Source organism: Thamnophis elegans, chromosome 8, assembly GCF_009769535.1.
Source record: "Thamnophis elegans isolate rThaEle1 chromosome 8, rThaEle1.pri, whole genome shotgun sequence".
NCBI lineage: Eukaryota > Metazoa > Chordata > Lepidosauria > Squamata > Colubridae > Thamnophis > Thamnophis elegans.
This window is the reverse complement of record NC_045548.1, coordinates 40,156,576-40,169,466: the sequence shown is the minus strand read 5'-3', so window position 1 is coordinate 40,169,466 and position 12,891 is coordinate 40,156,576. Positions and strand designations below refer to the sequence as shown.

General features: G+C 39.1%; 1 protein-coding gene across 1 annotated transcript; it reads left to right on the top strand.

The window, feature by feature from the left end:
* The first annotated feature begins 338 nt into the window (after positions 1 to 338).
* Positions 339 to 11,822, top strand: LOC116512687 (transmembrane protein 68-like). The gene is made up of 6 exons (XM_032223293.1): positions 339 to 647; positions 5,029 to 5,193; positions 5,382 to 5,575; positions 7,964 to 8,024; positions 8,964 to 9,103; positions 11,599 to 11,822. Exons 1-6 carry the CDS (start codon positions 356 to 358, stop codon positions 11,701 to 11,703), a joined length of 957 nt encoding a protein of 318 aa, XP_032079184.1. The 5' UTR covers positions 339 to 355; the 3' UTR covers positions 11,704 to 11,822.
* Positions 11,823 to 12,891: the final 1,069 nt, after the last annotated feature.

Genomic DNA, 12,891 nt, shown 5'->3' with positions numbered 1-12,891 from the left:
AAAATCAAGGACTCCCTTCTGAATAGACACCTTTGGCTGGTCAAACCTTTTCTTTCTTGGTTGGTTAAAAAAACAAGTTTAGTGTCAGCCTCTAATTATACTAGTAATATTTCATTAAAAGTACCAATAGTTTGATTGATTGTACTAAGATTTGATTTGTTTTATCATCTCAGCCCAATCTTCTCCATTAGGCTATATGAAAGCGTCATTACAATGTATTCAGTGCTATTCTGATATTCTGCTCTTATCCGAAAGCTCAATATTGCAAATAGTAATTATATTAAAGAATGTTTGTATGGTTTTTTTCAGGAAGAAAACATTTTTGGACTTTTATTCCTGTAGTCTGAGTTTAAACATGACTGCAGAAAATATTTACTATACCCCTGGAAAAGAATATTTCATCTGGCCAACTTACATTTTGGAAGAATGTGCAGGCTTTATGGTGTATCCCATGACAGTGTTAGTAATATTGATAATATTATATTATCCACTTATATTTGCATTTTCATTCTTCTATACCACTAGTCTAGTATATTATGTGTTAGAAAAAATTGGTAATTTTCCAGAAGATGGCAATAGCAAACAATGGGATATGCCAAAGAAAATGTACGCATGGATAACAGACTTGTTTGGAAAGATATTGCATGGTAAGTAGGATGTTCTTCATTAATTCTTTAAGGCAGAGATAAGAAATTTATTTTCACTCATAGACATAATTCTTGGGGCCAACCCTTAACTGCAGTCATTTGCATCTTGAAACCTCATCAGAATGTAGTAGAAAATAAAGGGGAAACTGAGGCTGCATACTGTCAATTTATATAGAATTCACTTATTAAAAAATGCTTCTACAATTAGTCAACAAACTCCCTTAATCTTTGAGGTTGCAGAACTGAATGCAGGAGCTGCCTTAATCTCAATTTAAGAAACTAATTGCAGGTATTACACACAATATCAAGTTTGCTTATGGTCACTCACACACAGTGATGTACTGTGAGGTTTATGGCTGGTGAGGCAGTCTTCCCCCCCAACATCCCACTGTCTAAAGTGGCTTCTTTCTTTCGCCCGCCTGAGCTCTGACAGCCCACCAGCTTGCTTGCTTTTGATGGCTGCTGTTTCTGCGGCTGCCGCGGACATAGAGGTGGGCAAAAGAAAGCGGCAGCCCGGCAGCCCGCCTGAGCTGCCCACACCTGTGGCGGGTAAAAGAAAGCGGTAGCCTGCCAGCTGGCTTTCTTTTGCTGGCCCCTATGTCCGCGGCTGCTGCAAAAGAAAGAAAGCGGCAAAAGAAAGAAAGCCGCAGCCCGCCAGCTCGCTTTCTTTTGCCCGCCTCTGTGTCCACAGCAGCTGTGAACATACAGGCCGGCAAAAGAAAGTGAGCTGGCAGGCTGCCACTTTCTTTCTTTTGCCCAGAGGGAGCAGCCCAACTGAGCTGCCCGCCTCTGGGCAAAAGAAAGCAGCAGCCCGCCAGCTCGCTTTCTTTTGCCCGCCTCTGTGTCCACAGCAGCCGTGAACATACAGGCCGGCAAAAGAAAGTGAGCTGGCAGGCTGCCACTTTCTTTCTTTTGCCCAGAGGGAGCAGCCCAACTGAGCTGCCCGCCTCTGGGCAAAAGAAAGCAGCAGCCCGCCAGCTCGCTTTCTTTTGCCCGCCTCTGTGTCCACAGCAGCCGTGAACATACAGGCCGGCAAAAGAAAGTGAGCTGGTAGGCTGCCACTTTCTTTCTTTTGCCCAGAGGGAGCAGCCCAACTGAGCTGCCCGCCTCTGGGCAAAAGAAAGCAGCAGCCCGCCAGCTCGCTTTCTTTTGCCCGCCTCTGTGTCCACAGCAGCCGTGAACATACAGGCCGGCAAAAGAAAGTGAGCTGGCAGGCTGCCACTTTCTTTCTTTTGCCCAGAGGCGGCAGCCCAACTGAGCTGCCCACCTCTGGCCAAAAGAAAGCAGCAGTCCACAAGCTTGCTTTATTTTGCCCCCCTCTATGTCCACGGCTGCTGCAAAAGAGAGAAAGGGGCAAGAGAAAGAAAGCGGCAGCCCGCCAGCCTGCCTGAGCTACCCACCTCTGGGCAAAAGAAAGCGACAGCCCACTAGCAGAGGCGGGTAAAAGACCCGCCTCTGCTGGCAGGCTGCCGCGGACACAGAGAAAGAAAGCTCGCAGGCTGCCCTCCTTGCCTCTCCTAACCCCTTCCCTCTCTTCACTCTCAAACACACACACACATACAAAGTTGCAAAGTCCCTTCGACCCACATACCTTTTCAAGCTGTTTCACAGAGGATTTCAACTCTGCTCTTGCCTGCCATCATGAAAATGTAAAAATGTAAAAGGAAAAAGGCAAGAGCTGCCTAGGTCAGGCTGGGCTAGTTGCTGCCAGAGTGCCCAATGGATGACTCTGCTTAACTATTTAAAAAAGCCTCTAAAAAACTCCCTCTACAGGAGGAGGCAAGAGAACCACGTGACTCATCTACATAAGGAATTTTTCAGCTTTTAACCCTTGCCTAAGGGTTGCTCAAGTGATCATAAAGTCAGACTAAATGAGGCACGTGGTTCTCCTGCCTCCTCCTGTAGAGGGCACTTTTTAGAGGCTTTTTTAAACAGTTAAGCACTAAGCAGAGCCATCCATGGTGACTCTGGCAGCAACTAGCTTAGCCTGACTACAGCTCTTGCCGTTTCCTTTTACATTTTTTTTCTTTTCATGATGACAGTGGTGAGGCTCAGCCTCCCCTGCCTCCCCTGACTGCATGTCACTGCTCACAAACACACACACACAAACACAAACACACAATCGCAGCCCAGGTCAACACCCATGATCCAATTATTTTTAACTGAATACTGAGTTACAACTGGTTCTTTGGAATTTGTGGAGGCCTGAAGAATTTAAAGTAAGTGAAAAACTTTACTGGTTTTGCAATGTACATTTTCATTTTCTCACATGCACACAGACACTTATCCATATTTGTCACATCCTTCTCAGCTAGGCTGCCAAGTATTAGTCAGAAGGATGGAAGCCACCAATTACATATCGAAAGTTAACTCAAAATGCACAGGCCTTAGGATCCCTTTTATCCACCAAAGAATTCAGTTTGTTGATTCGTAGGACTTGCCGTGATCAGTTTCAAGTCTGTTGGTGGGACTTTGGGAAGGGTTTTCCATGTGCTCAGGCTCAATTTCTTTAGTCTAGTTTGGGTGACATTTTTGTTTTGTTTCCTTAAAGACTTAGCTCCTTTGTATATACTTCCTGGAGGTTTTCAAAAATAAAAAGGTCAACCATTTGACTGAGATATTATGCATTTTGTGCTTTGGCCAGGGGTTAGAGTAGAAGACCTCCAAAGTCTCTTCCATCTCTATGATTCTATGGTTCCATAATCTAGAAGACCTAATTTCTGGCTTTTTGTCTGCACTGCTTATGTGCTTGTTTCATCTTTAGTCTCATACATACATAATTTTAAAATAATAATAAGATCAACCCTATGTATACTGTAAAACTAACCATAAAATACCAGAAATATTTAGGTATAGTAGTATAGTCTGTATTGTTATTGTACAAAATAAATACAGTGAAATTGGTTTTAGACTCACTGGTGCAAAATTATAGTGGAAACTAAAAAAGAAAGAAAAAGAAAAAAACTACTCGTACATTTCCACATGTGCATGGAGTGATTGTGGTTGTATTTAAAAGTCTGACAGTCTAAGGATAGAAACTATTCTTAAACCTATTTGTTTGGCTGGCTATACTTTGATGTCCTCTGCCCGATAGTAGAAGTGCAAAGAGACACTGACCAGGATGTAAATCAGCTCTGAGTATCTTCCTTACTCTGCTAAAGTAGCGAGACCTGGCGATGTCATCCAGAGGGCAACCAATGGTTTCTTATGCCAAATTGATCACTCTCTGCAGTGCCTTTCTGTTCACAGCTGTGAAGCCAGTTATATATACATTTTCATATCATTATATTCCTAAAAATTCAGAATTATAAAAATAAAAACCAGTATATAATCATCTTAGGAAAAGTTTTAAAAAAATCAGAGAGGATATTGTTCAGTACATTGGAGGAGCAAGACCTTATATCTAGTAAAAACACTAGCAAATGTTTTCCCTGTTGGGACAGAGAATAGAGCCTGGGTCTTCCATGTGTAAGGGAGCATGTGCCTATCATCACCGGCGTAGCAACCCCAAAAAGCCCTGGCCTTCTCCCCAGTGCTCTATTTAGTGACTGCAATTTGGAAAACAGTCATTGAGTGAAGCGGCCATATGGCTTCTCCTATTATAATCACAAGAAGACCTATAATATATTTTGTGCTAAGGTTTCAGTTGCTTAGAAACACATTGGCTTTACATTTTACATTAAGACATAATTTCTCCTGGTTTGGGTCTGGCCATCCAACCTAGTAATCTGTAATTCTAGTCTTTTTGACAATTAAAATAATTGGAATTTTATTTCATATGCAAAGTACAATAACTAGAGGTCTGACAGTAAACAAATTAAATCAGGAATATTTCTTCTAATCCTTGCTTCTACCACGTACAATTTTTCCTGTGCCTTAATATTAAACTCCAAATGAGCTGTTTAATTTAAACTTGTTTTTTTCAAAATTGTAGTTAAGCTATTAAACATTACCATTAAATATACCTTTGGATAAAGCTGGAAGAAGCCATCTAAAGCCCATACATTCTATATGTTTGTAAGAATTTTGGAAAGTATCAACAGAATACTAAAATTGTGTTTGTAAAATGAGTTTTTTAAAATGGACAAAATTTTCAAAGACATAAATATTTGTAGGAAAGGTTTGATGCCATTAACTAACACGAATGTAAATAACTTATAGGAAACTAGGCCAGATGTGCAGGATCACAAAAGCAGTAACATTGATTTCTCAGAGGAGTCTTTTTTCTTTTTTTAGGATTCAATGTGATGGTTCCAAAAAGCACATTTGATTTAAAATATTTAGCTTGATAAGAAAAATATGCCATATTTTTATGTGATCTTATATAGGAAACTCTTGTGACAAAAAAGTTGAAGCCATTTTATTGTTCTCCCAATAACAGGTTATGAGATTTCTGGATTAGAAAATTTACCCCAAGGACCAGCGCTTCTTGTTTTTTATCATGGAAGCTATCCAATTGACTATCACTGTTTTGCAATAAGGTTGTATAGACTCACTGGGAGATTCTGCTATTCTGTGATAGACGATTTGCTCTTGAGTTTACCAGGTAAAAAAAATTACTATGTTTAGGCGGGTGGGTTTTTGGGGGGGAGTTAATAAAATTGATTCACTAGCGTGTGAAGTCCAGTTTTCCTTTCCAAGGTCTTATTTGGAGTTATGTTATTATGGAAATACATGTATTCTGTTTTATTTTACAAGCAAGAACAGAATGATTCCTTAGGTCTGTTTTTGCAGGACTAAAACGATTCATTTCCATTCATCGCTGTGATTGTTCTACAAGAGAAAGGTGCATAAATGTTCTGAAACAAGGGCACTTACTTGGAATTGCACCAGGAGGACTACGAGAGCAGAACTATGGAAATAACCAGTATAAAGTAATATGGGGAAAACGTAAAGGATTTGCTCAAATAGCTATAGATGCCAAAGTGGTAAGCCATTTGTCTTCATATTTTTTCCTAGTGGTCTTTTAAGTGGAATATGCATTTGCAAATATTATCTATTTATTTTTAAGCTATTTGCTAATGCACAGGAGGGTGCATACAACCACAAATCAGATTTGCCAGACCAGGAAAAGAAAAATCTTATTTCTTTCAGTTCACATAATTCAAATTACTTTTTTTATTTTCATCAATTTATTATGCTAAACTATTTAGGAGAATGAAAGTATAAATGCATATATTATACATTATGTTGTCATGCATACAAATAGTATAACTACAAAAGTAGTGAAAATAAAAGTAATAATTAAAATAGGAAGGAAGGGTTGTGTTTCCTTTTGCTCTAGTAAAAAGTTGCCTATCCAACCCTAAGCAATCCATACAATGCATCAACGATTAGATATTAAAGGCAGTACACAGGAAACAAACCTTATGACTTATCCATCTTATGCCAAATTTGACTGTAATAAAAAGTATGCTGCTCTCGCCACATCTCCTGGAAAAAAAATGAAAAAAATAAAGTGATAAATAATGCAAGTATTATTTATACAAGTATATAATAATACAAGTATACATAAAATTAGAAATAAAGTCATTGCCCTATAAAACTTAAAAATTATGCTGCTCTCCTGCACTCCCCATAAAAAAAAAGAAAGCCATTGATATATAAAATTTGGTGCAAAATTTGGTGGAATCAGGCAGTTAACTTGTGTTTTCTATGTTTAATTCCTTTTATCAGATCTCAAACCAGGTGAGGTGTTTCTGTGTGTTTCTGTTTGTGTTTGATTGATTAGTGGGCATATCTATATCTGCCTGGTTCATATTCAAAAAAGTTCCATCATTACCTTCCCTTACAAAAGTGTCATTGGTGGCAGCTAGTTGGAAAATGGCTATGAGAGTGAATATGAAAACTGTTGAATTTAATTTTTCAATTGATTGAAAATAAACCCATTCAGCAAATTTTAAATTTGAGATTACAAAGGTTTTCAATCCACAGGTCATACATCTCATTTAAAGTACACATCTGTGCTCTAGTAATCAACTTTCAAAGTTTTCTTTTAAGAATGAAATGTAAACATGACACTTTTTCAAGAGGCAACTGGACTTTCTGGATTTTCTTTGAAGATGTTTTGCTTCTCATCCAAGAAACTTCTTGGATGAGAAGCAAAATGTTTTCAAACATTTGGGCAATGATGACCTGGATGACAGAATCACTATAGATATGTAAATAGTACGCTTTTTTCCACACTGGAAGGTATAATTAATTTCAATTTCTTTCTTTAAATCAATTTTACAAAGTCTTAACATTTTTAAAAACTTTCAAAAACTGACTTTAAAAATCACATCTTTGTTGTATATTTGGGGAGGGATGCAAACAAATAAAGATCTCAGCAAGCTGGAAAAAATATGTTTTTCTTTTTAAATGTATTAAAGATTAACTAATTCAGCAAATGGTAAACTTGAAGTGCTGAATGATTTTCAATCTTAAAGAAACAATAAACAGTAAAACTCCCAAAGGATTAAAAAGAAGATGACCTTGAAGACCTTAAAGGCTTAATGTGCTTTATGGCGTAGATTTGGGCAAACTCCAGATCTCGATTCCAGACAGAGTTTTGGCTGTCCAGATCTTATATCCAGTTACCTTTTCAGCCATAATGCGCCTGCAATGCAAAAAATAAATTGAAATTTTAGTTCATTTTCACCTCATTGGAACATTTCTGTCTCTGAATTGGAAGGTTCTGGAAGGTTTCTACCTTCCCCCAAAGGTCTACGTCAGTGTGGTCAAACTCAAGGCCTGGGGGTTGTAACCAGCCTGCTTAGGCCTGGCCCACTGGGCTGCCCTGAAAACAGCAAAAGACTCACCCGTGGTGCCTGTGTCAGCATTTGCCTGAGTATACTAGATGCCAATAACTGATCTGAAGGAGTAAATTTATCTGTAAGAAAGATGGACAAAGTTATAGGACAATGTAATAAACGCTCAATAAAAAAAGAATCATAATATTTTCATTCAACTCTTGCGTTTGTCTTCCCTTTGCATATTAGTTGGTTATGTGAAAAATAAAACTGAAGTTTAATATTAGTTTAAAAATCAGGATCTTTTGGATGTATGAGCATGAAATATCAGCATTAAGAAAAAACGTTCAGCATGTCAGTACCTGAACTACATTTAGTACAATGACAAACCAAACTACATTTAGTTCAACAATGCCCTGCTGAAAAGGGATGTCATAAAAATACAATGATCTTATACACTATATTGTTCATATTAGTTAAAATAAGTTTTTTATTGATGTATTTTATGTCCAACCAATACATTTTATTCCTTTCACATATTATAACTAAAAGAAGCTCATTATTTGTTTCTTTTATTTCTTCTAGCCAATCATTCCTTTATTTACACAAAATATTAGAGAAGGATATATGGCATATACAAACATAAGTAAGTAAAACTTTATGTATTCTTGAAAATGTTATTTATTTAAGACTATAAATTTGTACATCTGCATCTTTGCTTATGTTTAATTTGAATGAAAAATAGCTAAATCTGGGTTCTAAGTAAACTAAAAATATATTTGGGGTAGATTAATTTGGGATTATTTTTATTTTATTTAATGTGAAAAGACTGTATATGCTCTGTCTTCAGATATCTATCTGCCTGTCTGTCTGTCTGTCTGCCTGTCTGCCTGCCTGCCTGCCTGCCTGCCTGTTTGTCGGCCGGCCGGCCGGCCAGCTGGCCGGCTGGCCGGCCGGTAGGTAGGTAGGTAGGTATGTCTTTCTGTCTATCTGTCTGTCTTTCATCTATCTCTCTTATCTCTCTATTTCCTATGTATCTATTTATCTATCTATCTCTAGATATAGATTACAAATCTACAGATATACAAACACATATACTGTATACATATACATACATATGTACATACTCCAGAACTCCAGAGCTTTGGTGGAAAAAACTGATTTAATACATTTCCCATAACTGACGTGATGTCATGGGATTACAAGACATACGGATGACCCAGAAGTTATGGATATTCAGCAAAGTTATCCATATTCTGTAAATTAATTGGTAATTATCCTGGAAAGACTGCCTGTCTTGTCTGTTTATCTGTCTACTTATATTTGTGTGTCTATTTATATGTCAGGATTCTCCTAACTCTAATTTTTTCATAACTTTTTAATCTAAGTTGTATTTTGCAAACTGTAAGGTTCCAAACATGATGGCTTATTTTCTTGTTTCTACACACTGCAAAAACTTTCCATTAGTTGATTTCATTGCTGGCATTAATTATTGCATTTAAATATAGGCTCCCAACAAAGTCAAATATGAAACTCTTGGCAATCTACTAATATACATATCATATTTTCTAAAATTTGTACCCAGGACCAATGAGATGGTTTTATGAGAGAAACCGATGGTTCATCTTTCCATTGTATGGAATGTTTCCAGTTAAACTTATAACCCATATTGGAAAACCAATTCCATATGATCCAGATATAACTCCTGAAAAATTAGCTGAACAGGTAAGCGTATTTCTATTCTAAAAAGAAAGTATCCATTCAAATTAAAACTTCCTTATTTATGAAATTATAAGTTCTATAATAACTATTTGCAAACAGTTATGGAAATAGACTAAGTCTATATGCAGAAATATTGTTGAGTGTTTGTTACATAAATGTCAATGTAACATTATCATTCATTCATCCCTTACTGTTTAAACAGCACTTATTCAAACTACACAATGTTTGGAATGTTTGGAATGTTTATTATAATTTATAGGCCGCCCTTTTCCCTGAGGGGACTCAGGGCGGCTTACAAAACACGGGAAAGGGGGTACAAAGACAAAAGACATAAGACAATACATAATATTAAAAATAGAGCACAACATTCATTCATCATTCGGGAGGGGACAAACTAAGATTTTTCATCCCCAGGCCTGACGGGCTAGCCAGTTCTTGAGGGCCGTGCGGAAGGCCTGGGCGGTGGTGAGGGTGCGAATCTCCACGGGGAGATTGTTCCATAGCGTCGGAGCTGCAACTGAGAAGGCTCTCCTCCGAGTAGTCGCCAGTCGGCACTGACTGGCGGATGGGATTCGGAGGAGGCCTACCCTGTGCGATCTGATGGGACGCAGGGAGGTAATTGGCAGAAGGCGGTCTCTCAAATAGCCAGATCCACTACCATGGACCGCTTTGTGAGTGGTAAGTAGGACCTTGAAGTGCACCCGGAGATCAACAGGTAGCCAGCGCAGCTCACGGAGGATCGGTGTTATGTGGGCGAACCGTGGTGCGCCCACAATCACTCACGCGGCCGCATTCTGGACTAGCTGAAGTCTCCGGGTGCTCTTCAAGGGCAGCCCCATGTAGAGCACGTTGCAGTATTCCAGCCTAGAGGTCACAAGGGCTCGAGTGACTGTTGTGAGAGCCTCCCGGTTCAGGTAGGGCCGCAACTGGCGCATCAGGCGAACCTGAGCAAATGCCCCCCTGGTCACAGCTGACAAATGATGGTCGAAACTCAGCTGTGGGTCCAGGAGGACTCCCAAGTTGCGGACCCTGTCTGAGGGGTATAAATTTTGTCCCCCCAGCCTGATTGATGGAACATTAACCAAATTTTTGGGAGGAAAACACAACAGCCACTCGGTCTTTTCCGGGTTGAGCACCAGTTTGTTAGCTCTCATCCAGTCTTTAACAGCCTCAAGGCCCCGGTTCATCACTTCCACCGCTTCATTGAGTTGGCACGGGGCGGACAGATACAACTGTGTATCGTCCGCATATTGGTGGTATTTTATCCCGTGCCTCCGAATGATCTCGCCCAGCGGTTTCATGTATATGTTAAATAGTAGGGGGGATAAGACCGAACCCTGCGGCACCCCACAAGTAAGGGGCCTCGGGGACGATCTCTGCCCCCCCACCAACACCGACTGCGACCTGTCCGAGAGGTAGGAGGAGAACCACTGCAGAACAGTGCCTCCCACTCCCACCTCCCGCAGTCGTCGCAGAAGGATACCATGGTCGATGGTATCGAAAGCCGCTGAGAGGTCAAGGAGAACCAGGATGGACGCATGGCCTCCATCTCTGGCTCTCCAGAGATCATCGGTCAATGCGACCAAAGCGGTTTCTGTGCTGTAACCGGGCCTGAAGCCAGACTGGAAGGGGTCAAGATAGTTAGCTTCCTCCAAGGTACGCTGAAGCTGGAAGGCCACCAATATGATTAAGAGCATGTATAAATGAAAATATCCATCAAATATACTGTATGTCACACTAAAGCTTCATCATGGAGGGTTCAACCTCTTCTTACCCAATAAGTTTATATTTAAAATTTATCCAATTATGGTTTATTCAGCAAACCACTGTTAGGAACAAATTAAATAAGAGGCATCAGCATGCATTCTGTTTTTTAATTATACAACTGGGTGCAGGAAACCGTCTAGCCTAGGTCAGAACAAGAGGATGTAGAAGAAGGCTTGAACACCATCTCCAGCCATACGGCATAATTCCAACTCTTCTGCAAGGGCATTTCTAAGAAGGAGAAAGGGATGAAGGTTTGTGTTTTTACATGCAAAGGAGGAATATTCTTTTTTATAGACATTGCTGCAAATGTTCAACTCCGTTTACCAGGGTCTTATTCTCGCCCACATGAATTTACTCTTGTTACAGTATACAAAAAGAGACAGATATTTGCACATCATATATTTTCAGATTTATAGGAAAATGTGATTTATGTGAATGGTGTAGCATGAGCAGGAAGAGAGAAAAAAAATCTTTGCCATAAGATAAAATCAAAGATAACATTGGTTTCCAAATGTATGTTAAAGACTGTGATGAAGAGCAAGTTAGAATTTTATATATGTGCTTAAATATGTGGTGTGTTCTATTAAAGAGTCCATATATTGTATATTTAGTTCCAGAATGTTCTCTCAATAGGTCCTGAACCATAAATCTAAATTGAATCTCTTTTTTTCCTTTTTTTTCTCCCATTCCATCCCACTCCACTGTTCCATGCCACTCCACTGCTCCAACAGACTCAAAGGGCAATAGAAGATTTACGGGACAAACACCAAAAAATCCCAGGAAGCATATTGCATGCTCTTCGGCAACGCTTTGATGCACATGCCAAACATAAATAGTGATATAACATCAACAATCTTGTGGATAAGATATGTGCATATGTAGTTAATATGCGTGTATGTGTAGTGCATGCGTTCCATCAGGCACTTTTTAAAAACAGAATGTCAGGGCAAGACTGTTATCATAAAAGAACTTATCATTAAACACTTTGAAAACAATTACTAGAAACCTGTCTTACCTTATCTAATATTTTTAGATAGCTTCCTTAGTAGACCTTAGGAATTTTGTAAAGTTAGTATGATATCTCTTGCTTTCTTTACAAAGACGTTGACAGAGTATTTTATTCTGTGCAGCAGGATGTTAGTGAACAGGTTACATGATGATTGATTGAGTGCACTGCTGACTTGAAAATTATTCTGAAAGAGTGATCATCATTCATCAAATACAGAGATATTCAGTTGGGAATCCTGTACTCTTCAATGATTTAATTAATAACTTATATTAATTAAGGTGCTCAAGAAACAACTTACAACTAGATACTAGTAAGACAAAGGAGATGGTGCTAGATTTCCGGAAGCACAAAGAGGAGCCTTCCCCATTGTATATCGAGGGGGGGTTTGTGGGGAGGGTTTCCTCTTTTAAATTCTTGGGAGTGCTTATTAGTCAAGATCTCATCTGGAAAAACAACACATCTCTGGTGATTGGAAAGACCCAACAGAGACTTCATTTTCTTAGAGTTCTGCAAAAAAATCAGGTGGAACAACAGCTGATGACCTCTTTCTATTGGTCCACCATAGAAAGTGTCCTCACATACTACATTACAGTATGGTATGCTGGTTTAACAGCTACGGACAGGAAGGTACTGCAGAGAGTGATCAATTCGGCACAAGAAACCATTGGTTGCCCTCTGACACCACTGGATGTCATCGCCAGATCTCGCTGCTTTAGCAGAGTAAGGAAGATACTCAGAGATGATTCACACCCTGGTCAGTGTCTCTTCGCACTTCTACCATCAGGCAGAAGACATCAAAGTATAGCCAGCCGAACAAATGGGTTTAAAGATAGTTTCTATCCTTGGGCTGTCAGACTTTTAAATACAACCACAATCACTGCATGCACATGCTAGTTTTTTTCTCTATTTCTTTTTTTTTTTCATTTCTGCTATAATTTTGCAAGAGTGAGGTTAAAACCAATTTCATTTTATTTAAGTACAATGACAATACAGATTATACTTAGATATGAAGCAT

Bases quoted from the DNA above. Each gene is read 5' to 3' on its own strand.
- LOC116512687 (XM_032223293.1), top strand. From the start codon at position 356: ATGACTGCAGAAAATATTTACTATACCCCTGGAAAAGAATATTTCATC. The intron at 648-5,028 runs GTAAGTAGGATG...TCCCAATAACAG, and splicing joins GTTTGGAAAGATATTGCATG to GTTATGAGATTTCTGGATTA. The intron at 5,576-7,963 runs GTAAGCCATTTG...TATTTCTTCTAG, and splicing joins TAGCTATAGATGCCAAAGTG to CCAATCATTCCTTTATTTAC.